The sequence below is a fragment of the Bufo gargarizans genome, unplaced genomic scaffold (assembly GCF_014858855.1).
Source record: "Bufo gargarizans isolate SCDJY-AF-19 unplaced genomic scaffold, ASM1485885v1 original_scaffold_2196_pilon, whole genome shotgun sequence".
Classification (NCBI taxonomy): Eukaryota; Metazoa; Chordata; class Amphibia; order Anura; family Bufonidae; genus Bufo; species Bufo gargarizans.
The window spans coordinates 143,109-170,473 of record NW_025334682.1 but is presented as its reverse complement, the minus strand read 5'-3'; the positions used below and the strand labels follow the sequence as shown (position 1 = coordinate 170,473).

The following is a 27,365-nucleotide window of genomic DNA, read 5'->3' as shown; positions in this document are numbered from 1 at the left end:
TTGCCCGATTGGAGTCGGGAAGGAATCTTTTTCCCCTAAAATGAGGATAATTGACTTCTACCTCACAGGTTTTTTTTTTGCCTTCCTTTGGATCAACTTGCAGGATAACGGGCTGAACTGGATGGACAAATGTATTTTTTAAGCCTTATGAACTATGTTACAGACTCCATACATGAACTCAACCCATATAACAGTATTCAGAGGTTACTGACTTACATTTCTTCTCGATAAATTGGTGTAGCAGGCAGGATTTCCCAGTACCAGCATTTCCAATAACCAGGAACTTGAAAAGAAAATCTGAAATGCAGTAAAACTATAAATTACAAAGGGTCCATATGAAAGGTCACGCTGAGTCATTGAAGCTAACACTATTTGAAAGGAAACTTTTGCCTGGATAATGAAACATATTTCCCAAGTTTTGACTTTTGGAGACTTTGCTCAGGACAGGCTCCAAATCATTTTTGGCATAAGAAATACATACAGCTATACAGATCATTGGAGCAAAGTATAGGTGTGAAATGAATGAAGAGCATCTCTAACTGTGGACTGCCCATAGAGTATGTACATCCACACTGTCTGCAATTAACTCTGCAAGGACTGAGTCACTAGCTAAACAGATTGCGCTACTCCAGGAGCAGGGAGATGATTGTCAGGTAACTGCATGAGCTGTTGGGTCTTAGCAGTCCCAGAGTATCTCAACAGTGCATGCCAGGAGGCTGTATTCCTTCTGTAACTGGAGCTAATGTTAGCTCAAGTTAAAAGGAGATATCAGCAATAAAAAAATAAAAAATTATGTTAACCTTTAGGATACCGTTTCTTCCTTGAGCCATAACTTTTTTATTTTTCCATTCACATAGCTGAATTAGGGCTTATTTTTTGAGAGACAAGTTGTACTTTCTAATGCCACTATTTAAAATGGCATACAATGTAGTGGGAAGCAGGAAATAAAAATCTAAATGGGGTGGAATTGGAATAAAAGAAACGCAATTCCTCCACTGTTTTACTGGTTTTGTTCCCACGGCTTTCCATTTGCAGCAAAACTGACCTGTGCCCTTCATTCACTGGGTCAGTAAGATTACAAAGATACCACAGGTTTTTATGTCTAAATAGCGTAAAAATGTATTTTAAATAAAAAATATATATATGTTTATTTTTTTTTACATCACCATATTCTGACCCCCATAACTTTTTTTTATTGCTATATCTACTGAGTTGTGTGGGGGCTAATTTTTTGCGGGACAATCTGTAGTTTTTATTGTTACCATTTTGGAGTGCGTGTGACTTTTTTTATAACAATTTATTACATTTATTTGGGTAAAAGAAGCGATGAAAATATGGCAAATTGGCAATTTTAATCTTTTCTTCCATTACGCCATTTGCTGTATTGGAAAAATATTTTTAGTTTTTAATAATACGGGTGTTTTCAGTCGCGGTGATGCCCATGATATTTTTTTTTTATTATTATGCATGTTTATGTCTTTTTTTTTCCTACGGAAAGGGGGTGATTTAAACTTTTATATTTTTACATTTTTATAACAATTTTTTTTTTACGATTTGAAAGCTCGGATTTGAGCCTACAAAATCCAATGACCCGCGGCCATTAGCCACAGGTCTCTGGAGTTTAAACAGTGGAGACCCGCCGACCATGACGCCTGCTGCATGTGCGACCGGGCGCAGTGTTTGCATTTCGCTCCAGCAAAAATACATGTATGGCACTGGTAGAAAAGGGGTTAAATGTGCTCAAAAAAGGTCTGGGGGCAGTTTAGAAATTTTCAAATAATACATTAAAAAAATACTACCTCTTGCCCTCACCGTGAATTCAAGTGACTCATATCCCCCACATCCAAATGACCATAATAGAAAGAGGACATCATTTCAACCCCTTATAGATACAGACTAATTTTCCAAATCTGATGTGTGTCAGTTTATGTGGTAATAAATTAGTACTTTTTTACAGTGGCATGCAAAATTTTGGGCATCCATGGTCAAAATTACTGCTACTGTAATTAGTTAAGCATGTTGAAGATGAAATAATCCCTAAAAAGTTAAAAGATGACACATTTAATTTTTTATTTTTATGTTTACTCTATTTTTATTCAGATTTTCAAGTTATAACAATATAAGATAGAATGGCCATCTATTACGTGAACAATCCAATCGTAGGATTATGCAAGATCCAAGTTACGGTGTTAGAGCTGAAGACAAATGTATCTATGTGACTATATATGTTAACTCAAACGTTTATGGGTGTAGCACATTATTATCAGAAAAAGGTGTGAAAATGAATAAAATGTGTCTTCTGCTTTCTATGTTCCTTGCATTATTATTTCTGTATGGAAACTCAAATTATTGAGCCATTAATTGACATAAAACAAGTATATAGGTGGAAAGAGAGACAAAGGAAAAAAGAAAAAAAAGGAATAAAAGAAGGGAACCGGGAGGGGAAGTTATGATCGGCGAGATTAGAGGACAGGCAAAGCTTAGGATGCCAAAAAGCTTCTAAATCCTGGAGAATCTAGGAAAGCGAGTAAAGAATGACAACTACTCATAAATATATCTGATCTTTCTTGTTGATCTGCTATCAGCTCTTCCATGTGTAGAATGTATCTTAGCTCCTTGGTCCACTCACATACTGTGAGTGTGTTAGATAAATATGTACTCTGCACACCTTGGATCCAGTGTGGGTGCCTGTGAGAGTGGTTTAGACAGTATAAGTTAAATCCACGGCACTCCGAAAGTTTTTTATTTTTGCAAAATAAAATTTCACATTTTAATTCTTAGTATACAGAATATCATTCATGTACATCCACTGCAATTAATTTACATATAGTAAGTATTATGCCATATCAGATAATTCCCGAACGTTTCGCTCTGTGCGACCTTCTTCAGGTCTGTAGGCAGGGTGAGGAGGCAGGCACTGGATGTACATCCAGCACCTGCCTCCTCACCCTGCCTACAGACCCCGATGAAGAAGGTCGCACAGAGCGAAACGTTCGGGAATTATCTGATATGGCATAATACTTACTATATGTAAATTAATTGCAGTGGATGTACATGAATGATATTCTGCATACTAAGAATTAAAATGTGAAATTTTATTTTGCAAAAAAAAAAAAAAAAAACTTTCGGAGTGCCGTGGATTTAACTTATACTGTGGGTGTGGACCTGGACTTCCAATGTCTGGGGAGTACCACCATAATTCTCTTCTTTGATCAACATCGCCAGCGATAGTCCATGGGAGAACGTACACATCTTCCTCACCTCCTCCTCTGTGAACTGGACCTGTAAATAAGATTCCCATTTAACAAAGAACGGGGCCCTAGCCCCACTGTAGAGGTCTAAAAGCACCCATACAATGTGGACAAGATGTCTCTACCGTCTCCTGATTATAGGTAAACGATATTAAAATCTGTCAGTGGGTCCGTCATCTCGTTGGAGAATGTACATAGCTCTAAAAAAAAAAAAAAAAAAAAAAAAAAAAAGAATTTAGCTGGGCATACCCCAGCCAAGAAGTCATACTAAAAAGGTAGCACTCTGGCGTAAGGCTTCAAATGAGGTCAATTTCCCTGAAGTCAGGACATCTCTTATTCTCAGAAAAGCGTTAAGTACAGTTTTAATTAGAAAGTACAAGGGGACCAATCTCTGAGTATATGCTGGATATTCATGTAATGGAGTCATGGGTCCAGGTTTAAATGAGATCAGTGATTTGGTGATCTAGTAATCCCAAACTGCCAGGGCATGTCTTACAAGATATGGCCAGTCCTCTATAGGTGGTCTATCTACCAAACTGATCCAGGGTACAGCTTTGAGGGAAAGAGGTGACAGAGACTGCTCCAAGGTGACCCACAACCTCTTTGAATCTTTGTGCATCTAATCTAAAATTCTGGTGAGCACCGCAGCATTATGATAGATGTGAATAGCTGGGAGACTGAATCCTCCCTAGGATTTATGTTTGATTAGGACCTTCTTATTTAACCTAGGTTTACTGGTGTGCCAGATGAACCTAGCGAGAGGTGATTGAATTTCTACAAAATACTTATTCGGAGCATGAATGGGTATAGTTTGGAAGAGATACAGTCAGGTCCATAAATATTGGGACATAGACACAATTCTAACATTTTTGGCTCTATACACCACCACTATGGATTTGAAATGAAACGAACAGCATGTGCTTTATCTACAGACTGTCAGCTTTAATTTGAGGATATTTATATCCAAATCAGGTGAACTGTGTAGGAATAACAGTTTGCATATGTGCCTCCCACTTGTTAAGGGACCAAAAGTAATGGGACAATTGGCTTCTCAGCTGTTTCATGGCCAGGTGTGTGTTATTCCCTCATTATCCCAATTACAATGAGCAGATAAAAGGTCCAGAGTTCATATCAAGTGTGCCATTTGCATTTGAAATCTGTTGCTATCAACTCTCAAGATGAGCTGTCACCATCAGTGAAGTAAGCCATCATTAGGCTGAAAAAACAAGACTTCACCAGAGTGAATACAGAGGGTTCACCACAAGATGTAAACCATTGGTGAGCCTCAAAAACAGAAAGGCCAGATTAGAATTTGCCAAACGACATCTAAAAAAGCCTTCACAGTTCTGGAACAACATCCTATGGACAGATGAGACCAAGATCAACTTGTACCAGAGTGATGGGAAGAGAAGAGTATGGGGAATGAAAGGAACTGCTCATGATCCTAAGCATACCACCTCATCAGTGAAGCATGGTGGTGGTAGTGTCATAGCGTGGGCATGTATGGCTGCCAATGAAACTGGTTCTCTTGTATTTATTGATGATTCGACTGCTGACAAAAGCAGCAGGATGAATTCTGAAGTGTTTCAGGCAATAGTATCTGCTCACATTCAGTCAAATGCTTCAGAACTCATTGGACAGCGCATCACAGTGCAGATGGACAATGACCTAAAGCATACTGCAAAAGCAACCAAAGAGTTTTTTAAGGGAAAAAAGTGGAATGTTATGCAACAGCTAAACCAATCACCTGACCTGAATCCGATTGAGCATGCATTTCACTTGCTGAAGACAAAACTGAAAGGGAAAATGCCCCAAGAACAAGCAGGAACTGAAGACAGTTGCAGTAAAGGCCTGGTAGAGCATCACCAGGGAATAAACCCAGCGTCTGGTGATGTCTATGCATTCCAGACTTCAGTCTGTAATTGACTGCAAAGGATTTGCAACCAAGTATTCAAAAGTGAAAGTTTGATTTATGATGATTATTCTGTCCCATTACAAGTGGGAGGCCCATATGCAAACTGTTGCAATTCCTACACAGTTTACCTGATTTTGATGTAAATACCGTCAAATTAAAGCCGACAGTCTGCAGTTAGAGCACATTTTGTTGGTTTCATTTCAAATCCATTGTGGTGGTGTATAGAGCCAAAAATGTTAGAATTGTGTCGATGTCCCAATATTTATGAACCTGACTGTGTAAAAATTTCGGAAGGATATCCATTTTCACAGTATTCATGCGATCAAACCAAGAAAGGTGTTTCAGCTTATACAGCCGTAGGTCTTCAAGGGTTCTCCTCTGCAGTGGCAAGAAATTCAAGGGGAATAATAAGTGTAGTTGCACAGGAATTTGAATGCCAGGTACGTCAGGCTTTAAACTTTCCATTTGAAAGATAAATTATTTTGGATAGCTGATACCTCTATTTGGGAAAGGGAGATGTTTAATAGCTCAGTCTTAGCAAGGTTCACCTCAAAGTTGCTAAGGTGACTGAACCTGTTGAATTCCTGAAGTAAGGACAGTAAAGAGATGTGAGGGCAAGTCACGTAAAAAGAAGATAATCTGCATAAAGCGCAAGTTAATGCTGCATATTACGGGTCTCTATGCCTTGAATATCAGGATTGTTCCTAATTGCCTTTGCTAAAAATGTTCCATTGTCAAAACATAGAGAAGAGGGGAAAGGGGGCAACCCAGAATCCCGTTGGTTTGAACACACGCTGAGGGGTGGGTATACAAAGCTGCCACCATCTCTACATATCTGCCACCCACCATTTGTTTTAATGCTGCCAACATAAACTGCCAGTGTACCCTGTCGAATGTTTTTTTAGCATCCACTGGTATCAATGCACATGGGGGTCTGTTTTTTCTGGACCTGTGAAATCAGAATAATAGTGTGGATAGTGTTGTCCCTCGCTTCTCGACCTGATCTTTATTAATAATTCCAGGAAGAATTGAGAAGATCTTGATATCACAATTCATCAAAGATATCAGCCTGTAATTACTACATATAGTGATATCTTTGTTAGGCTTGAATATGACCACTATGTTGGCTTCGAGGGACTGTTTAGGGAAGAGACACGGAGATATACTATTAAAAACTTTAGCGAGGAACGGGAGAAGTAATTAATTGTATCGCTTAAAAAGGGTAGCTGTAAAGCCGTCCGGACCAGGGCTTTTCTTTCCCTTAAGTGAGGAGACTACAGCCTGTACTTCTGGTTCTGTGAAAGGCTGATCTAGTTCTGTACTCTGCTCTAATGAAACCCCTGGTAAAGCAGTCTCCTTTACGTAGGAAAAACATCTGCAATGTGGGAGAGGTTATGTACTCCTGTCCCCTATGATCCTTAATCTCTGGGATATGAGTTTGTGTTAGCCTGGGGTGTAACAACTTAGCAAGAGCACGTCCACACTTATTGGCATTATCATATAGAAAACTGCGAAAGCGCTCCCTGGAAAGGATGGATCATTTGTCTATAGCTTCTTTTAGATTGTCCCTCACTTCTGTCAGTTCAGCCAAGAAGGCTGGGGTAAAAGAAGGTTTATGTAAGGATTCCAGTTCGTTTAAGCAGTCCGTCAGCCTTTTGATATGAGCTTCCCTTTCCCTCTTCAATCTGGACCCATGTTGTAGGAGTGTGCCCTTAATCACACATTTCAATGCTTCCCACTGCAGAGGAGGAGCTGTATTGTCAGAAGAGTGAGTCACCATGAAATCTTTTATCATTTTTTATCGCCTGACTACAAACCGTGTCTTTCAGCAGGGTCTCGCTGAGGCGCCAAGTCCATTCCCTTGGCCACCATATCAGGTAGGTCAAGGGTGAAAAATATGGGTGCGTGATCCGACCACAAAGCTAAGCCAATAGTAGCTTTAGGTTAGAAGGTTACAGCATGATGGGAAACAGCGAACAAGTCAATCCTGCTGTAAGTGTTGTGGGCCGGTGACTAGAAAGTGTAGTCTTGTTCCCCTGGATGCAGTATTCGCCAGATATCTACTAGTCTCCTACTGTGTAGGACCGCTCGTACCCTGGATATTGTTGAGAATGGCACTAATGACCTACCTAAGGAAGTGTCAAACTTTGGATTCAAAGTCAGATTGAAATCCCTGGCAATAAGAACACCTTCTATGAAGTCCAATCTGGACATAGTGGCAAAAGTTTTACCCTGTCCTTAATTTCGCAAGTATACGTTACCAATTGTGTACGTTCTCCCACAGACCGTCAGCTTGACAAAGACATAGTTTCCTTTGTCACACATTCGAGTATCTATTAAACAGAACAAGAAAATGATTTATGTAAAGCATATTTTAGCTTCCAGATTTGTGCTATGGAACCGAGTGTTATAGTTAGGGCTTCAGCTAACGATTATTTGAATAATCGATTAGTTGTCGATAATTTCATTGATTAATCGGGGGGGGAAAAAACACCAAAATGACAAAAAAAAAGGGGGTTATATGATTTTACTTGAAAAAGTATGTTCAAAAGCCATATTAAAACACTTTTAGGACTTACATAATTATAAAAATTTTACTGTGCAAAGTAATTAACACTGAAGAGGACAGCATACTACTACAGAGCGATCTGGATAGACTGGAGGTTTGAGCAGATAAGGTACAGATGAGGTTTAACACTGACAAATGTAAAGTTATGCACATGGGAAGGAACAATGCAAGTCACCCGTACATACTAAATGGTAAAACACTCGGTAACACTGACATGGAAAAGGATCTAGGAATTTTAATAACCAGCAAACTAAGCTGCGAAAACCAGTGTCAGGCAGCTGCTGCCAAGGCCAATAAGATAATGGGTTGCATCAAAAGGGGCATAGATGCCCGTGATGAGAACATTGTGCTACCACTTAACAAATCATTAGCCAGACCACACATGGAGTACTGTGTACAGTTCTGGGCTACTGTGAACAAGGCAGACATAGCAGAGCTGGAGAGGGTCCAGAGGAGGGCAACTAAAGTAATAACTGGATAACTGGAATGGGGCAACTACAGTACCCTGAAAGATTATCAAAATTAGGGTTATTCACTTCAGAAAAAAAGACGACTGAGGGGAGATCTAATTACTATGTATAAATATATCAGGGGTCAGTACAGAGATCTATCCCATCATCTATTTATCCCCAGGACTGTAACTGTGACTAGGGGACATCCTCTGCGTCTGGAGGAAAGAAGGTTTGTACACAAACATAGAAGAGGATTCTTTAAGGTAAGAGCAGTGAGACTATGGAACTCTCTGCCTGAGGAGGTGGTGATGGTGAGTACAATAAAGGAATTCAAGAGGGGCCTGGATGTATTTCTGGAGTGTAATAACATTACAGGCTATAGCTACTAGAGAGGGGTCGTTGATCCAGGGAGTTATTCTAATTGCCCGATTGGAGTCAGGAAGGAATTTTTTATTCCCCTAAAGTGGGGAAAATTGGCTTCTACCTCAGTTTTTTTTTGCCTTCCTCTGGATCAACTTGCGGGATGACAGGCCGAACTGGATAGACAAATGTCTTCTTTCGGCCTTACGTACTATGTTACTATGCAAAACAGACAACATGAACATGTCCACATGGTCAGGGCTTAGGCTAGCTTTCTTCTTACACGCCATGTTACCTGTTGCAGAGAAGAGACGTTCCGACGGTGTAGTTGTACAGCTTATAATTTATTGCACATTCAATCTCCATGGGGGGCATCTGTGGATAGCACTGTTATGGGGGCATCTATAGATGCCACTGTTATGTGGGGGATCTGTGGATGACAATCATGGCACTTATGGGGCATCTGTGGATGGCAGGCACTGTTATGGGGGCATCTGTGGATGGCACTGTTATGGGGGGGATCTTTGGATGTCTGGCACTGTTATGGGGGGCATCTGTGGATGGCACTGTTATGGGGGGGATCTTTGGATGTCTGGCACTGTTATGGGGGGCATCTGTGGATGACACATATGTGTCATCCACAGATTACCCCCATAACAGTGTCCCTGTGTAGTGATTGTGAGTGACCCCCAATACAGGGGTGTGGGCTGGCATTTCGGTTTTGTAATAGCAGTGGAGCCCGGTGCAGTCACTGTATTCTATTACACCGGGCTCTGCTCAACCAATCATAGCTATCAAGTAGGGATGTTAAACTACTTATAATGCAAAATCACCCCAGACCCTAACTTACAAGTATTAAACTGTCGCAGGAGGCCGGGCAGTTGGACGGGAGGCGGCAGCAGTATAACTCACTACGTCATGCGCCTGCATTCATAAAGTGGGAGGAGCATGCGCGTGACATAGTGAGTTACGCTGCCGCCTGGCCTCCTGCCTGCTACGAAGTGTACTAGTAAGTTTTACACGCTGCCGACTGCTCCCGCCCGCATAACAACAAATCGGACGATTATTCGATCACGGGAACCGTCAACAATGAATCCCGTTAACGAATATTATCGATAATGTCGATTAATCGTTGCAGCCCTAGTTATAGTTTTTAGAGCAAAAATGTGGGACATTATGTGTTTTTAAAATATGTTTCCTGCAGTAGTACTACATGGCAGTGCTCCAGACAAAAACATATTTTCAAGGAGCCATTGGCTCCTAACCTGAAAAATTTAGGAGCCAAATGAAATTTTTCGTTGCCAAATTTAAAATACATATAATATAGCTGGGATGCTTAGGAGCATGGGGTTTTCTAAGCTACAGCCCACGCAGTTTAAGGAGTTATAAACTCATTTCCAGGACCTGGCGTTGGTAATCCCTAGGTGCTGGGTCCCGGCTCATTTGCTTCCCGGCCTCCGCTGCTTGTCTTGGGTTTCTCCATGAAAACGTTTGGCTGCAGTGGCATCAAGACAATCTCTGGCCACAGTAGAGATCTGCTCCCCTTGCATCGCATGACCATTTAACATAATGCACGGGAAGCAGTAGTCAGTCATTGGCTGTAACGCCGTCAAATAGGAGGTTTTCATGAAGGGACTCAAGACAAGCAACAAAGGCTGTGGAGCAAACGAGCTGGGACCCCGCACTGGGCATCAGGCAAGTATGATCACCAACAAAGTTCCTGCCAGTCTCAGAGGTCCAGAAATTGGTGTTTCCAAACCCTTTAACCACTTCAGCCCCGCTAGCTGAAACCCCCTTCATGACCAGAGCACTTTTTACACTTCGGCACTACACTACTTTCACCGTTTATCGCTCGGTCATGCAACATACCACCCAAATGAATTTTACCTCCTTTTCTTCTTACTAATAGAGCTTTCATTTGGTGGTATTTTATTGCTGCTGACATTTTTACTTTTTTTGTTATTAATAGAAATGTAACGATTTTTTTTGCAAAAAAATGACATTTTTCACTTTCAGCTGTAAAATTTTGCAAAAAAAACGACATCCATATATAAATTTTTCGCAAAATTTATAGTTCTACATGTCTTTGATAAAAAAAATGTTTGGGCAAAAAAAAAAAAAATGGTTTGGGTAAAAGTTATAGCGTTTACAAACTATGGTACAAAAATGTGAATTTCCGCTTTTTGAAGCAGCTCTGACTTTCTGAGCACCTGTCATGATTCCTGAGGTTCTACAATTCCCAAACAGTAGAAAACCCCCACAAATGACCCCATTTCGGAAAGTAGACCCCCTAAGGTATTCGCTGATGGGCATAGTGAGTTCATAGAACTTTTTATTTTTTGTCACAAGTTAGCGGAAAATGATGATGATTTTTTATTTTTATTTTTTTCTTACAAAGTCTCATATTCCACTAACTTGCGACAAAAAATAAAAAATTCTAGGAACTCGCCATGCCCCTCACGGAATACCTTGGGGTGTCTTCTTTCCAAAATGGGGTCACTTGTGGGGTAGTTATACTGCCCTGGCAATTTAGGGGCCCAAATGTGTGAGAAGAACTTTGCAATCAAAATGTGTAAAAAATGACCGGTGAAATCCGAAAGGTGCACTTTGGAATATGTGCCCCTTTGCCCACCTTGGCTGCAAAAAAGTGTCACACATCTGGTATCGCCGTACTCAGGAGAAGTTGGGGAATGTGTTCTGGGGTGTCATTTTACATATACCCATGCTGGGTGAGAGAAATATCTTGGCAAAAGACAACTTTTCAATTTTTTTTATACAAAGTTGGCATTTGACCAAGATATTTTTCTCACCCAGCATAGGTATATGTAAAATGACACCCCAAAACACATTGCCCAACTTCTCCTGAGTACGGCGATACCAGATGTGTGACACTTTTTTGCAGCCTAGATGCGCAAAGGTGCCCAAATTCCTTTTAGGAGGGCATTTTTAGACATTTGGATCCCAGACTTCTTCTCACACTTTCGGGCCCCTAAAAAGCCAGGGCAGTATAAATACCCCACATGTGACCCCACTTTGGAAAGAAGACACCCCGAGGTATTCAATGAGGGGCCTGGCGAGTTCATAGAAATTTTTATTTTTTTTGCATAAGTTAGCGGATATTGATTTTTTTTGTTTTTTTCTCACAAAGTCTCACTTTCCGCTAACTTAGGACAAAAATTTCAATCTTTCATGGACTCAATATGCCCCTCACGGAATACCTTGGGGTGTCTTCTTTCCGAAATGGGGTCACATGTGGGGTATTTATACTGCCCTGGCTTTTTAGGGGCCCTAAAGCGTGAGAAGAAGTCTGGAATATAAATGTCTAAAAATGTTTACGCATTTGGATTCCGTGAGGGGTATGGTGAGTTCATGTGAGATTTTATTTTTTGACACAAGTTAGTGGAATATGAGACTTGGTAAGAAAAAACAAAAACAAACAAAAAATTATCAAAACAGCGTCTAATATACCTGTTAGGGGTTAAAAAAAATCTGATCGCCGCTGGCAGGCTGGAGATACACTCGCTTACCTTTCGTTCCTGTGAGCGCGCGCGCCTGTGTGCGCGCGTTCACAGGAAATCCCGGCCCTCGCGAGATGACGCGTATATGCGTCGTCGTGCGCAGGGCTGCCGCCTCCGGACCGCACATCTGCGTTAGGCGGTCCGGAGGCGGTTAAGGAGTAATTTTTATATTTTTCTTTAACCCCTTAGGGACGCATGACGTACCGGTACAGCATGTTTTCCGAGTCCTTAAGGACCCATGACGTACCAATACGTCATGAGTTTAAAATAAGATTGTGGCGCCCTGGGGGTTAATTCGAACCGGATGCCGGCTGAAATCATTCAGCCGGCATCCTGTCACAAAGGCGGGGGGGGGGGGGGGGGAGGTCATGTGACGCCCCGTATCGGCGATTGCAGCAAACCGAATAATCGTTGGCGTCTAGTGGGTATACCAGGGTGTCAGCACATTGCTGACACCCTGGTATAAACGGCTGACATCGGTGATGCGATGTCAGCCGTTTAACCCTTTCCATACAGGTTAGGAAAAGGTTAACAGCTCAGGTAGCAGAGCTGTTAACAGCTCAGGTAGCAGAGAGGGAGAGAGCCCCCAGACAGCCCCCCCCCCCCCCCCGAGAGCCCCATCCTTGCCCTTCCCAGTCTGCGCAGTTGTGGCTACAACTGAGCAGACGGGGAAGGTTCCCATGGCAACAGGACGCCTTCTCAGGCGTCCTGCTGTCCATGGTGCTGAACAGATCTATGCTAAAGGCATAGATCTGTTCAGACAAAGTGTAAGTGAAATACAGTACCCTATATGGTGCACTGTACTGTATTATACAGACATCAGACCCACTGGATCTTCAAGAACCAAGTGGGTCTGGGTCAAAAAAACAAAACAAAAAAAAGAAGAAGGGAAAAAATAAAAATTTATCACTGAATAAAAAACAAAAAAAATACACTACACATATTAGGTATCGCCGCGTCCGTAATGACCTGATCTATAAAACAGTCATGTTACTTTCCCCGCACGGTGAACGCCATAAAAATAAAAACTATGAAAAAATTGAAATTTTGCCCACCTTACTTCCCAAAAATGGTAATAAAAGTGATCAAAAAAGTCGCAGTAAGTTTAAGCTAACAATCTAAGTTTTTATAGCCTTAGCTGAATGACAGCAGTTTTTGAAATGGTTTACAGCTTCAGTCTTGAACTATTGACTATCCGTTCCCTTCACTTACACAAGTGTCTTTTAGTCCTGCAAAAAACATATTAACTCATTAAGTAATCAGTGAGAGCTAGGTTAACCATGGGCATTGCGTTCCCTGTAACAGCGGAACACAACACAATGGAAAGTATAAGTATTGCCGCTCCTTAACTGTGCGTTGCGTGCCATATAGTGAAACATAAAAAGCATGCTTCTTCATGGTCACTTAACGTGTTCGTTTTGCGGTAACGTGACGCACTACATGTAATGGCCTTTATTCTTACAGTAGAGAAGTACTGCATTTTTCGCGAAAGTGGGGGAAAAATAGCAGTGCGTCTTATGGGGCAAATGCTACCGCCCGGTGAATAGGCTGAGAGGGAGGAGGGGCTGGGGGCCGGCATCTGTTTCTGTAATGGCAGCGGGGCCAGGTGCAGTCACTGTATTCTACTACACCGGGCCCCGCTCACTGTAGTTTACGGTAATCATATCCAACGCTGTACTACTTACTTCTTGGTAGTCAGGAGGCTGGGTGGGCGCTCGTAGCGTAGCTCACTACAACACGCGCCTGCTCCGCCCACTTTATGAATGAAGCAGGCACCGGGCCCCGCTGCCATTGCAGAAACATATGCCAGCCCCCATTCACTACACAGGGACACTGTTATATTAAGAAGCTGTATATCTGTCATCCGCAGAGGCCCCCATAACAGTGCCATAACCCACCAAAAGCACACCTTTTGGTTCAAAATATATTTTTTCTTATTTTCCTCAAAAACCTACGTGCGTCTTATAGGGCGAAAAATACGGTAATTAATTATAACTTTTTGTGAATTGGGACATTTAAACTTCCTTTTTTTAAATTCCAATTTAAATCTAGTAGGAGTCGGAGCCGGTTCATTTTTTGCCGACTCCAGGTACCCAAAATTGCCTCCGACTCCACAGCCCTGGATGTAAGGTGACAAAAAAATTGTTTATTTAGCACAGTTTTTAATTTTTATTTTTTACGGTGTTCATCTGAGGGGTCAGGTCATGTGATATTTTTATAGAGCCGGGTCGATACGGACGCGGCGATACCTAATATGTATACTTTTTTTTATTTATGTAAGTTTTACACAATAACAGCTTTTTATTGAAAAAGCAAAGTGTTTGACAATCACTGTTAAATCAGACAATTTTTTGTGTTTTACACGGTAACATCAAAAATCCTAGTGGATATGACACTGAGGACATCGCGTCGCGAGTCGGCAATGTTGGTATTGTACATAATGAAGATAACCACATAGCATTATAACAAAGGTTGCAAATGGTAAACTTCTAGCTCTGAGAGGCAAAGCATATCCACCATCAAATAGAGGGGAAAGGGGGAAACATGAAGAAGATAATGAAACACATTAGGGGATAAAAAGGTTCTCGGTTGCTTTATTTATTCATTGTAACATCACAATATAGTCAGCCATATGGATGCTGGGTATGTGTGTGTACCCTGCCTTGAATGCTCAGCCACAGATGCCCACTCCTTCCACGCCCCCGAGCCATGTAACCATGGAGGTCCCTGCCCCTTAAAGGTCTATATGCAGAGCAACAGCCATCTCTTTAGTTGAATAGCTCTATAATATAGAGCTAAATCAGGGAGGCCTAAACCTCCTTGTATACGAGCATTAGTTAGTCTGTCATAGGCTAACCTGTTTTTTTTACCTTTCCATAGGAAGAGTGAGAACATTTGTCGCATCTGTCGGAAGAAGGATAGCGGAACACTCACTGGTACCATCTGCAGCAGATATAGCAATTTTGGGACTATATACCGTATTTTTCGCCGTATAAGACGCACCGGCCTATAAGACGCACCTAGGTTTTTGAGGAGGAAAATAAGAAAAAAAATATTTTGAACCAAAAGGTGTGCTTTTGGTGGGTTTTATGGGGGATCTGTGGGTGACGCACTGTTATGGGGGATCTGTGGGTGACGCACTGTTATGGGGGATCTGTGGGTGACACTCATGGGGGATCTGTGGGTGACACTCATGGGGGATCTGTGGGTGACACTCATGGGGGATCTGTGGGTGACTCTTATTGGGGTCTCTGTGTTTGACAGTTATGGGGGGGGGGATCTGTGGATGACACATATATAGCATCTTATGCTATGTGTCATCCACAGATCCCCTCCATAAGTGTCCCTGTAGTGAATGACCCTCAATACAGGGCTGGGGGCCGGCGTCTGGCTTTATAATGACAGCGGGGCCCGTGCAGTGACTGTATTCTACTACACGGGCCCCGCTCACTGTATAATCGTATGTCTAATAGTAAATAGTTATGTGCATAATCGCATAATGAGCGGAGTACTTACAACTACAAGCGCTCGCCAAGAGGAGGGAGGAGGCAGGCCGGGAGGACAGCTGGCAGCGCGAGTCATACGTCATGCGCCCACGCCGCCTGCTTCATTCATAAAGTGGGCGGCGCAGGCGCGTGACGTATGACACACACTGCCAGCGCCCGTCCTCCCAGCCTGCATCGCGGCGGGTGTATCATTGAAAATCGCAAAGTAATTTGCGCAAAAAATTCACGCAAAAATTCGCAAATCGCAAAATAAGCTGCATTCGCCGTATAAGACGCACTGCTATTTTCCCCCCACTTTTGGGGGGAAAAAAGTGCGTCTTATACGGCGAAAAATACGGTATGCCTGTAGGACATTTTTACGTCCCAACCACGATACCCACGGGAGTGTCAAGGACTTCAGCTGGGTCTGTATTTTCTTTAACAGTGATATATAATTAACATTATATAGTTTAGAGGGGTCACTAGTTAGTTCAACTCCTAGGTATGTAATGGAAGTGTCGTTACACTTAAATGGGTAAGTCGCTTTAAGCGTTCTTAGCAAAGAGGCGTGTACCGACACTCCCATTGCTACTGACTTAGAATAGTTTATTCTAAAGTTGGATAATTTTCCAAATGCCGAAAATAATTCTAGAATTAATGGGAAAGCCTGCTTCGGGTTTGTTATTAAGAGCATTAAGTCGTCAGCAAATGCCGCACGTTTGTGTTCCACAGACCCGATTGTTAAGCCCTTAATGAGTGGGTTGTCGCGGAACGCCTGCAACAGCGTCTCCATAACCATTATAAATAATGAGGGGGACAAGGGGCACCCCTGTCGTGTCCCATTGGAAATAGGAAAGGGGTTTGATAGTGTGCCATTAACCCGTACCCTGGCGCTAGGGGAGCTATATAGAGACATTATAGCCTGTATGAACATTGAGGGGATTCCAAACCTGAGGAGGGTACGCTGCATGTATAACCAGTCGACCCGATCAAAGGCCTTCTCAGCGTCTGTACTCAACAGCACCATAGGCTGGGATTTAAGCTTTGACCATGTAATCGCGTTTAAGAGTCTACAGTATTGGAAGTGCCCCTCCCTGCCCAATACAAACCCTGCCTGTTCTCTGTTGATAATGTTTGGCATCAGGGAGTTTAATCTAAAAGCTAATAGTTTGGCCCAAATCTTTATGTCTAGGTTCAGAAGCGAGATGGGTCTGTAGTTCCCACATTCTCTTGCATCTTTTCCTTCTTTGTGAATAATTGTAATTGTGGCTTCTAATGCTTGTTTGGGAAGAGATTCGCCATTTGCTAGGGCCTGGCACCATTTAGTAATAACAGATTTCTTAAAACGAAAAATGATGTTTTAGTGTCTCCATATTATGAGCCATAGTTATTTTTTATTTTTTGGGTGATTTGTCTCAGGTAGGGGCTCATTTTTTGCGGGATGAGGTGACGGTTAGATTGGTACTATTTTGGTGGGCAAATGCATCACAAAAAGTACAACAGTAAGCGATCAAAAAGGCGTATGCCCACCAAAATAGTACCAGTCTAACCGTCACCTCAACCCGCAAAAAATGAGCCCCTACCTGAGACAATCACCCAAAAAATAAAAAACTGGCTCAGAATATGGAGACACTAAAACATATATTTTTTTAAAGCTATTATTTATTGTTTAAAACATAAGTAAATTAAAAAAAATATATATATTAGGTATCGCAGCATCCGTAAAAACCTGCTCTATAAAAATATTACATGACCTAATCCCTCAGGTGAACACTGTAAAAGAAAAAAAAAAAAAGAAAGCAATTTTTGGTCACCTTACATCATAAAAAGTGTAATAGCAAGCGATCAAAAAGTCATGCGCCTCCCAAAATAGTGCCAATCAAACCGTCATTTCATCCTGCAAAAATCATACCCTACCCCCCAAGGTAATCGCCCAAAAACTGAAAAAATTATAGCTCTCAGACTATGGAAACACTAAAACATGATTTATTTATTTTTTGTTTCAAAAATGAAATCATTGTGTAAAACTTACATAAATAAAAATAAAAAATAGTATACATACTAGGTATCGCCGTGTCAACCTGCTCTATAAAAAATGCCACATGATCTAACCTGACAGATGAATGTTGTAAATAACAAAAAAAAAAAAAGTGCCAAAACAGCTTTCTTGTAATTTTAGTTTATTTAAGGGAAATATATATATATTAGTCTTAGCGTCTTAGACGGAAATAGATGAAGGGTGCACCGGCCCAATGTAGATACAAGCCAATCCAGATAAACAAAAATGTCAAAACGGGCAGCACATAGAAAAATTCTTTATTCACCCACAAGCATAATCCTTGTGGGTGAATAAAGAATTTTTCTATTTTTATTCCTTGGAGTGCTGCCCATTTTTTATTTTATATAAAATTATATAACAATTGAGTTACAGCACTCCACACGTGTTTAAGAAAAATAAAAATATATAATAATTATTATATAAATTCGTAGAAAGGTTAATGTTTTAAACATGAATAAATGGATAAGAGGGGAGGGGGGGAGTGGAGGGGGAGTGGAAAATACCAGTCAGATTATAAAATTATGACAAATAATACATTATACAAGAGTACATTTTTTCGAAAGGAAACAATTTTGTTATATTATCAAGCCAGAGGCAGATTACAGTTGTTCGAGGTCATGTATTCAGTCCATTTAGTCCAAATCTTTTCAAACTTCTGAATGTTCTGCGCTATTTGTCCATTTACGGTTCTAAAAGCTATAGATTTTGTGGATCTCAAACATCCATTCTTGGATAGTAGGAGAGTCCTCTTGCAGCCATTTTCTAGGTACGAAGCTCTTAGCAGCGTTTAGGAAATGTGTGGTTAACTCAGATTTGAAACTGACTTGGTTCACATCATAAATGTTAATACTGTTCAACTTTTCCGAGAACGTAACCTCCTTTCTGAGGATCTCCTCCATTGTTTTGCTGAGTGATTCCCAGAAAGGAGCAATTCGCGAGCAGGTACAGTTGCAATAAAAAGTATGTGAACCCTTTGGAATGATATGGATTTCTGCACAAATTGGTCATAAAATGTGATCTGATCTTCATCTATGTCACAACAATAGACAATCACAGTCTGCTTAAACTAATAACACACAAAGAATTAAATGTTACCATGTTTTTATTGAACACACCATGTAAACATTCACAGTGCAGGTGGAAAAAGTATGTGAACCCTTGGATTAAATAACTGGTTGAGCCTCCTTTGGCAGCAATAACTTCAACCAAACGTTTCCTGTAGTTGCAGATCAGACGGGCACAACGGTCAGGAGTAATTCTTGACCATTCCTCTTTACAGAACTGTTTCAGTTCAGCAATATTCTTGGGATGTCTGGTGTGAATCGCTTTCTTGAGGTCATGCCACAGTATCTCAATCGGGTTGAGGTCAGGACTCTGACTGGGCCACTCCAGAAGGTGTATTCTCTTCTGTTTAAGCCATTCTGTTGTTGATTTACTTCTATGCTTTGGGTTGTTGTCCTGTTGCAACACCCATCTTCTGTTGAGCTTCAGCTGGTGGACAGATGGCCTTAAGTTCTCCTGCAAAATGTCTTGATAAACTTGGGAATTCATTTTTCTTTTGATGATAGCAATCCGTCCAGGCCCTGATGCAGCAAAGCAGCCCCAAACCATGATGCCCCCACCACCATACTTCACAGTTGGGATGAGGTTTTGATGTTGGTGTGCTGTGCCTCTTTTTCTCCACACATAGTGTTGTGGGTTTCTTCCAAACAACTCAACTTTGGTTTCATTTGTCCACAGAATATTTTGCTAGTACTGCTGTGGACCATCCAGGTGCTCTTGTGCAAACTGTAAACGTGCAGCAATGTTTTTTTTGGACAGCAGTGGCTTCCTCTGTGGTATCCTCCCATGAAATCCATTCTTGTTTAGTGTTTTACGTATCATAGATTCGCTAACAGGGATGTTAGCATATGCCAGAGACTTTTGTAAGTCTTTAGCTGACACTCTAGGATTCTTCTTCACCTCATTGAGCAGTCTTCGCTGTGCTCTTGCAGTCATCTTTACAGGACGGCCACTCCTAGGGAGAGTAGCAGCTTTGTCTTACCGTGGACTGATAAACAGCAAGGCTTTTGAAGATACTTTTATAACCCTTTCCAGCTTTATGCAAGTCAACAATTCTTAATCATAGGTCTTCTGAGAGCTCTTTTGTGCGAGGCATCATTCACATCAGGCAATGCTTCTTGTGAAACGCAAACCCAGAACTGGTGTGTGTTTTTTATAGGGCAGGGCAGCTGTAACCAACACCTCCAATCTCATCTCATTGATTGGACTTCAGTTGGCCGTCACCTCACTCCAATTAGCTCTTGGAGATGTCATAAGTCTAGAGGTTCACATACTTTTTCCACCTGCACTGTGAATGTTTACATGGTGTGTTCAATAAAAACATGGTAACATTTAATTCTTTGTGTGTTATTAGTTTAAGCAGACTGTAATTGTCTATTGATCAGATCACATTTTATGACCAATTTGTGCAGAAGTCCATATAATTCCAAAGGGTTCACATACTTTTTCTTGCAACTGTATATACCAAATATGTGCATATGTTCCTAACTCTTCCTTACATCTCCAGCATCTATCAGAAATTTCACTATTTATTCTGTGCACGAGAGTAGTAGACATTAGTGCGACAAATGTCATTGTGTAGACCTAGCCTAATAGCAAGCGATCAAAAAGTCACACAACCCCCAAAATAGTGCCAATAAAACAGTCATTTCATCCTGCAAAAATCATACCCTACCCAAGGTAATCGCCCAAAAACAGAAAAAAAAATTATGGCTCTCAGACTATTGAAACACTAAAACATGATTTTTTTTTGTTTAAAAAAAGAAATCGGTGTGTAAAACTTACATAAATAAAAAAAAGTATACATATTATGTATTGCCGCATCCGTGACAACCTGGTCTATAAAAATATCACATGATCTAACCTGTCAGATGAATGTTGTAAATAAAATAAATAAAAAACAAACTGTGCCAAAACAGCTATTTCTTGTTACTTTGCCTCACAAGTGTAATAGAGCAACTAAAAATCATAAAAACCCTAAAGTAGTACCAACAATATTGCCACCCTATCCTGTAGTTTCTAAAATGGTGTCACTTTTTTTGAGTTTCTACTCTAGGGGCGCATCAAGGGGGCTTCAAATGGGACATGGTGTCAAAAAAACAGCCCAGCAAAATCTGCCTTCCAAAAACCGTATGGCATTCCTTTCCTTCTGCGCCTTGCTGTGTGACCGTACAGCGGTTTACGACCACATATGGGGTGTTTCTGTTAACCCTTGATTTGTTACTCGGAAAAATGGATTAAAATATAAAATTTGCCCAAAAATTGAAATTCTTAAATTTAATCTCCATTTGCCAATAAATCTTGTGGAACACCTAAAAGGGTTAACGACGTTTGTAAAATCTGTTTTGAATACCTTGGGGGGGGTGTAGTTTCTTAGATGGGGTCACTTTTATGGAGTTTCTACTCTAGGGTTGCATCAGGGGGGGCTTCAAATGGGACATGGTGTAAAAAAAAAAAAAAAAAAAAGTCCAGCAAAACCTGCCTTCCAAAAACCGTATGGCATTCCTTTCCTTCTGCGCTCTGCCGTGTGCCCGTACAGCGGTTTACGACCACATATGGGGTGTTTCTGTAAACTACAGAATCAGGGCCATAAATATTGAGTTTGGTTTGGCTGCTTTGCAACTGGAAAAAAAAATTAAAATTATAAAAAATGTAAAAACCTGACAAAATGTGAAATTTTTAAATTGTATCTCTATTTTCCATTAATTCTTGTGGAACAAAGTTTGCAAAATCAGTTTTTAATACCTTGAGGGGTGTAGTTTATAGAATGGGGTCATTTTTGGGTGGTTTCTATTACGTAAGCCTCGCAAAGTGACTTCAGACCTGAACTGGTTCCTAAAAACTGGGTTTTTGAAAATGTCAAGATTTGCTTCTAAACCTTGTAACATCCCCAAAAAATAAAATATATCATTCCCAAAATGATCCAAACATGAAGTAGACTTATGGGGAATGTAAAGGAATAACTATTTTTTTTTAAATTTTGGGTAAATTTGGTATTTTTTATAAATAAAAATTAAGTTAAAAAATGTTTCATTTTACCTGTGTCATGAAGTACAATATGTGACTAAAAAACAATCAGAATGGCCTGGATAAGTCAAAGCGTTTTAAAGTTATCAGCACTTAAAGTGACACTGGTCAGATTTGCAAAAAAATGGCCAAGTCCTTAAGGGGAAATAGGGCTGAGTCCCTGAAAGGTCCTCTTTAAGGGGTTAAGATCGGAAACAAGTTTCTTATCATCCAGCATGGGACCACTAGGATCACTGTTACTGGTTTGGACCTTATCTTTTGTAGTACCCGGGGAATTAACGCCCAAATAGGAAAAGCATAGACGAGATCCCAGGTCTACCTGACCGAGAAGGCTTCCACCGCCCAAGGCCTTTCCCTGGGGTTTAGGGAGTAAAAAAAAAAATATATAGAGTCCTACCTTTGCGTTTTTTATTGATGCGAAGAGGTCTATTTGATGGGTTCCCCACCTTCTGGAGTTCTGTCGGCGGACTTCCCCTGGGTCTATGGTCTTCCTGCTGATGAAGTCTGCTTGTACATTTTCTGTACCTTTTAGATGGATTGCTGTGATGGAGAGCACATTCTTTTCTGCCCAAAAGAATAATTTACTCTGCCAGGTCTTTTAGGCTTGGAGATCTCGTGCCTCCCTGGTGCTGTAAGTATTCTACTGCTGTCCCATTGTCAGAAAGTATTGTCAAGTGTTTTCCAAGTACCACTTTCTGGCATGCTTTTAAAGTCTCCCAAATCACCCTCAGCTCTTGGTAGTTTGACGATCTTATTTTTATGTCGTCTGACCATCTGCCTTGGTAGTTTGAGGAGCCCACTCTTGCCCCCCATCCTGTGCCACTTGCGTCTGTGAACACCTGGATCTCCGGATTTTTTATTCAGGGAATGCCCCTTAACAGAGTCCTCTTTTCCGTCCACCAAGTCAAATGTGATTTTACATGAATGGGGATGGATATTCTTTTTTTCTAGAGAGGACTATTTTTTGTCCCAATTCGTCAGGATCCAGGATTGGGTTATCCTGGTATGAGCCTAGGACCACAATACTGATGGGAATGTTGACCTCCTGCATCACAAGAGACGAATGGCATTTCAGATGGAGCACTGGGCTTGGCACTGAAATGTTTTTGCTTTTTCTCTGAAGGCTATCAGGTTTTTTTAGGAAGAGACTACATCTGAGTTACCGAATCTAGAAGTACCCCCGGGAATTTCATCTTGGTGGATGGGACCAGACAAGATTTTTTCAGATTTATAATCCAGCCAAACTCTGAAAATCTGCGAATAAGGTAATTGGTGTGAGAGTACGGGAAGATTTGTATTCCCTCTGATCTGAGAGGAGAGATCATTTCCACCACAAGCTTTGTGAAAACCCTTGGGGCAGAAGAAATTCCGAAGGGTAGAGCAGTGAACTGGAAGTGATTTACCACTCCGGTGCTGTCCATCAGTGCGAACCTGAGGTACTTCTGCGAGTTTTCGTGTACGGGGACGTGATAATAAGCAGCCTTCAAATCTATGGACGTCATGTAATATCCGTCTTTGATTAAAGGAATGATGGCCGCTATAGATTCCATTTTGAATTTTCTGTACACAATGGATCTGTTTAACCCCTTTAGATTTATGATAGTACGGAAGGATCAGTCTGGTTTCTGAACCAAAAACAGGTTTGAATAAAAACCCCTTCCTTCTTCTGAACTGGGGACTTTTACCACCACCCCTGATTCTGTTAACTGTAGGACCCCCCCCCACCAAATCCTTCCTAGAACATTTGGGCTGTGGAAGGTTATCCAGAACTTTCTTTGGAGGGCCTTAGGAAAATTCTATTCGGTAACCGTTTTTTAAGATATCCGAGGCCCAGGGGTTCTGGGTCACGGTTTCCCAGTGGGATAGAAATTTCTTCAAACTTTCTCCCACTCTGGCGTCATTGTTTGTCAGACTGTTTTGGGGGTTGAGAAGGAACCCTCTTGCCTTTCCCCACCTTTTTGGTAGCTCCACCTACCAGTCTTTCCTTTTCCCCTATAGTACTTGGATTGGGTGTTAAAGGAACGAAAGGGCTTCTTTTTATTTTCCTCAGGGAACCTCTTCTTTTTGTCTGCTGCTGTTTCAAGGATAGAATCCAGTGCGGGACCAAAAACGTATTCCCCTGAAAAAGCAATAGAACATCATTTTGCTTTTGATGTCCTATCCCCTCCCCAAGATTTCATCCACAGGGCCCTCCTTGCGGAATTTGAGAGAGCGGCATCCTTGGCAGTGAACCTCACGGACTCAGCTGAGGCATCCGCCAAGAATGCTATGGCCGACTTGAGGAGTGGGATAGAATTTAGGATTTCCTCTCTCAGGGTCCTATTTTTAATATGGTTTTCCAGTTCACCAAGCCAAAAATACATGAACCTAGCTACAGAGGTTGCAGCTATGTTAGTTTTTATTCCGTACATGGATGCTTCTCAAGATTTTTTTTAGGAGCGAGTCCACCTTCCTTTCCATCGGATCCTGTAACTGAGAGGAATCCTCAAATGGAAGGGAGGTTTCTTGACCACTTTCGCTACTTGGACGTCAATTTTCAGTGTTTCATTAAAGAGGACCTTTCACTACAATAAAAAATCTAAACTAAGCATACAGACATGGAGAGTGGCGCACAGGGATCACCTTGCACTTACTATTATCCCTGGGCGCCGCTCCGTTCTCCCGGTATAGGATCCAGTATCTTCAGATTTTCGGCTCAACTGGGAGGAGCCTGCTGGCCTCTCCTTCTCCCAGGCTGGAGTGCTGGCCAATCGCAGCTCTCAGCTCATAGCCTGCGTCTGTAGGATCCATTTGGCCTGCAGGGGCATCAGGGGCTGACATCTGGAGCAGGAACTTCCCTCTGGAGGCAGCAGTAGTCCCTTCAAACTGCTGCCTCTAAATGCCAGTGCGGCATCTGACATCATCACTGCGAGCGCGCGCCTGGATCCTTACTCCTCCCCCTCAGCCTCCTGTCGGTCCCGAACAGAGCGCAGCGCTGAGGCTTCACACATAGGAGTCCGCGTGCAGCCAGCTCTGTGGTGCGCAGTCAGCTTCCCAATAGAGGGAAGGGGGACCCTGCGCATGAGGAGAGATTCAGGCCCCTGCTGGACAGGAACGAGATGCAGCTCCATTAGGTCTTCCTCTGCCCAGCTTTGGAAGGAACCACCGGAGGGCAGAGGGAAAAGGATAAAAATCCTGTACTGTATTTAAAATACAGATGTTCTTCACCTCTCACAGGATGTCTCTCTGTGAGGTGCCCCCGTAGGGACAGGAAACACTGAGGGTGAGAGTGAGTGGTGGCCTTTTAAACTCTCTGTGTTCCTGCCCCTACAGAGGTCAATCTCCAGGTTAAGCAGTCATTGTGGACGAAATGGAAATAAGGTATTTTATTGTACATGGCAGTACTAAGACTTTAATATGCTCAAACCAGGTGACAGATTCCATTTAAAGAGGTTGTCTTACATCAACAAATAGCATAAAATCATGTAGAGAGTGTTAATACAAGGCACTTACTAATGTGTTGTGAGTTGAAAACAATATGTAGACACAATTTGTACTTGATTGTATAAAATGTACTATTAATAAAAATGATCAGATAAAAAAAATATATATGTGTTGCGATTGATCATATTGCTTCCTTTGCTGGCTTGATTAATTTTTTTAGCACATTATACACTGCTCGTTTCAATGGTTACGACCACCCTGTAATCCATCAGTGGTGGTCGTGCTTGCACAATATAGGAAAAGGCACTGGCCTCTCTGATGGCAGCATATATAGGGTAGTGCTTTTTTCTATAGTGTGCAATTACGGCCACCACTACTGGATTGTAGGGTGGTCGTCACCATAGAAACAAGCAATGTATCTGGTGGAAAAATGAATCAAGGCAGGAAGCAACATGGACAATCACAATACATTAGTAAGTGCCTTGAATTGACTTTTTCTATATGATAAATGCCACTTGCTGAACAGAGACAACTGCTTTACCTTTTTTTAACCATTTACTAGCCCACAAAGGTGACCTTAAAAGGTGATCTTTTGATTGCTTCTATAATACACTGTAGGGGCTAATGCAGATGACCGTGTGTATTTTGTGGTCTCAAAACACGGATCTGCAAAAAAAATAAAAATCCACTTTAACATTGCCTGTCCTTGTAGGCAAAACAGACAAGAATAGGACATGCTGCATCTTTTTGTGGGACAGACTTGCAGACATACAGATACGGAATGCACACAGTCATTTCCATTTTTTGCAGCCCCATTGAAATGAATGGTTCCGCATTTGGGATGCAAAAAAACGGACACAGACAAAAAAAATATATACATTTGTGTGCATGAGTCCTAATGCTTATACCAAGTACAATGTACTATATTGTCAGTGCTATACTGACAGGCCGTCTGATGGGCAAGGACGGCAGGCAGCCCTCAGGTTGCCATATGAAGACGTCTCCCTCTAAACCACTAAGATGCTACGGGCACTATTAATCTCGGCATCTAAGAGGTTAAACGACCCAGATCAGTTCTTCTGCTGATCCAGCAGGCCTGTTAGTGACAGCCGTAAAAAGGGGAATTGGCAGTCACTAATGGGTTAAAATTGTATTCTGGTAAGGTGGTCTGATACCTGCGACCTAATGGTTATGCCCTACCCTGTGGAAATGGGATAATGTCTTACCAGGATACCCTTTGAGATGTCCCAGCACCATCCATGGTTTACCCTCTAGTCTAGGTGAAGGCTCTGGTCACATTCTGTATACAATAGAAATGCTGGGGTCACCATAATACTGATCCCAATGTCCCCGAATTACAATGGTTCCACTTGAGGTTTCCATATGGTGTGGCTCCAGTGTGAACAGAAGAGTGGCCTCACACAAACTGACATGACCCCATCTATATGAACTACAACAGAACCGCTCAGGTACCGCACGGACGGAGCCGCCAGTATCTGTGGACACAGCGCCTAGATAGGCGGCGGCCGCCGTCCCCCGGCACCTGCAGCAGCCGCCTCCAGTCCTATGCGTTTACGCCACAACCCAGGCCCCGCCTCCATACCGTACGTTTCTGACATGGCTGTCTGCGACATGTTGGAATCACCAGTCGGCTTCTTTGTCGGCCCGTTCAGTGCGGCGCCGGTGGTGTCAGCGCCTGGTTGGCCAGGCCGGGAATGTCAGGGGAGATCAGAGTGTCATAGACCTGCGCGGCTCACACACTACTTCTCGCATTATTCCGCCTCCTTCCCATCGAACAGCGCATGCGCATACCACTGCCCTCTCACGTCCCTAGCTGAGCTACAGAGACGCACCAAAACAACGCGCACGTGTTACCGCACGGCATCACGTGGCTCTGCGTGGCTGTGTAATGAGGTTGTGACTGGAGGGGAATAATGTGTGTGTGAGAAAAGGGTTGTGTCTAAACTCCAGACACCAAACGGACCTGGTCGTTTTGCAGTATGGGAAATAGCCAGCTCTCTATGAGCTGTCTAAACTCCAGACACGGTACGGACCTTTTTGCCCGCTAGTGGACGGGTCCGGAACAGAGCTAGTGTTTAGCCAGCTCACATTGATTTGGCTAAACTCCATACACGGCACGGACCTCTTAGCCCCCTAGTGGTCAGGTACAGAACTATGATGGGATTTAGCTGATTCAAAGTGAATTGGCTAAACTCCATACTCCGTAAGGACCTTCTTAACCCT

General features: G+C 42.0%; 1 protein-coding gene across 1 annotated transcript in view; it reads right to left on the bottom strand.

Moving 5' to 3' along the window:
- Nucleotides 1–26,916, bottom strand: part of LOC122924066 (ras-related protein Rab-4A) — a 114,991-nt gene extending 88,075 nt beyond the window's left edge. Inside the window, exons 1-2 of the mRNA XM_044274985.1 lie at nucleotides 26,725–26,916; nucleotides 217–297 (exon numbers count right to left, since the gene is read on the bottom strand). Coding sequence (XP_044130920.1) covers nucleotides 217–297; nucleotides 26,725–26,755 — 112 coding nt within the window. The 5' untranslated portion in view covers nucleotides 26,756–26,916. The remainder of the gene's footprint in view (nucleotides 1–216; nucleotides 298–26,724) is intronic.
- Between the last annotated feature and the right edge of the window lie 449 nt (nucleotides 26,917–27,365).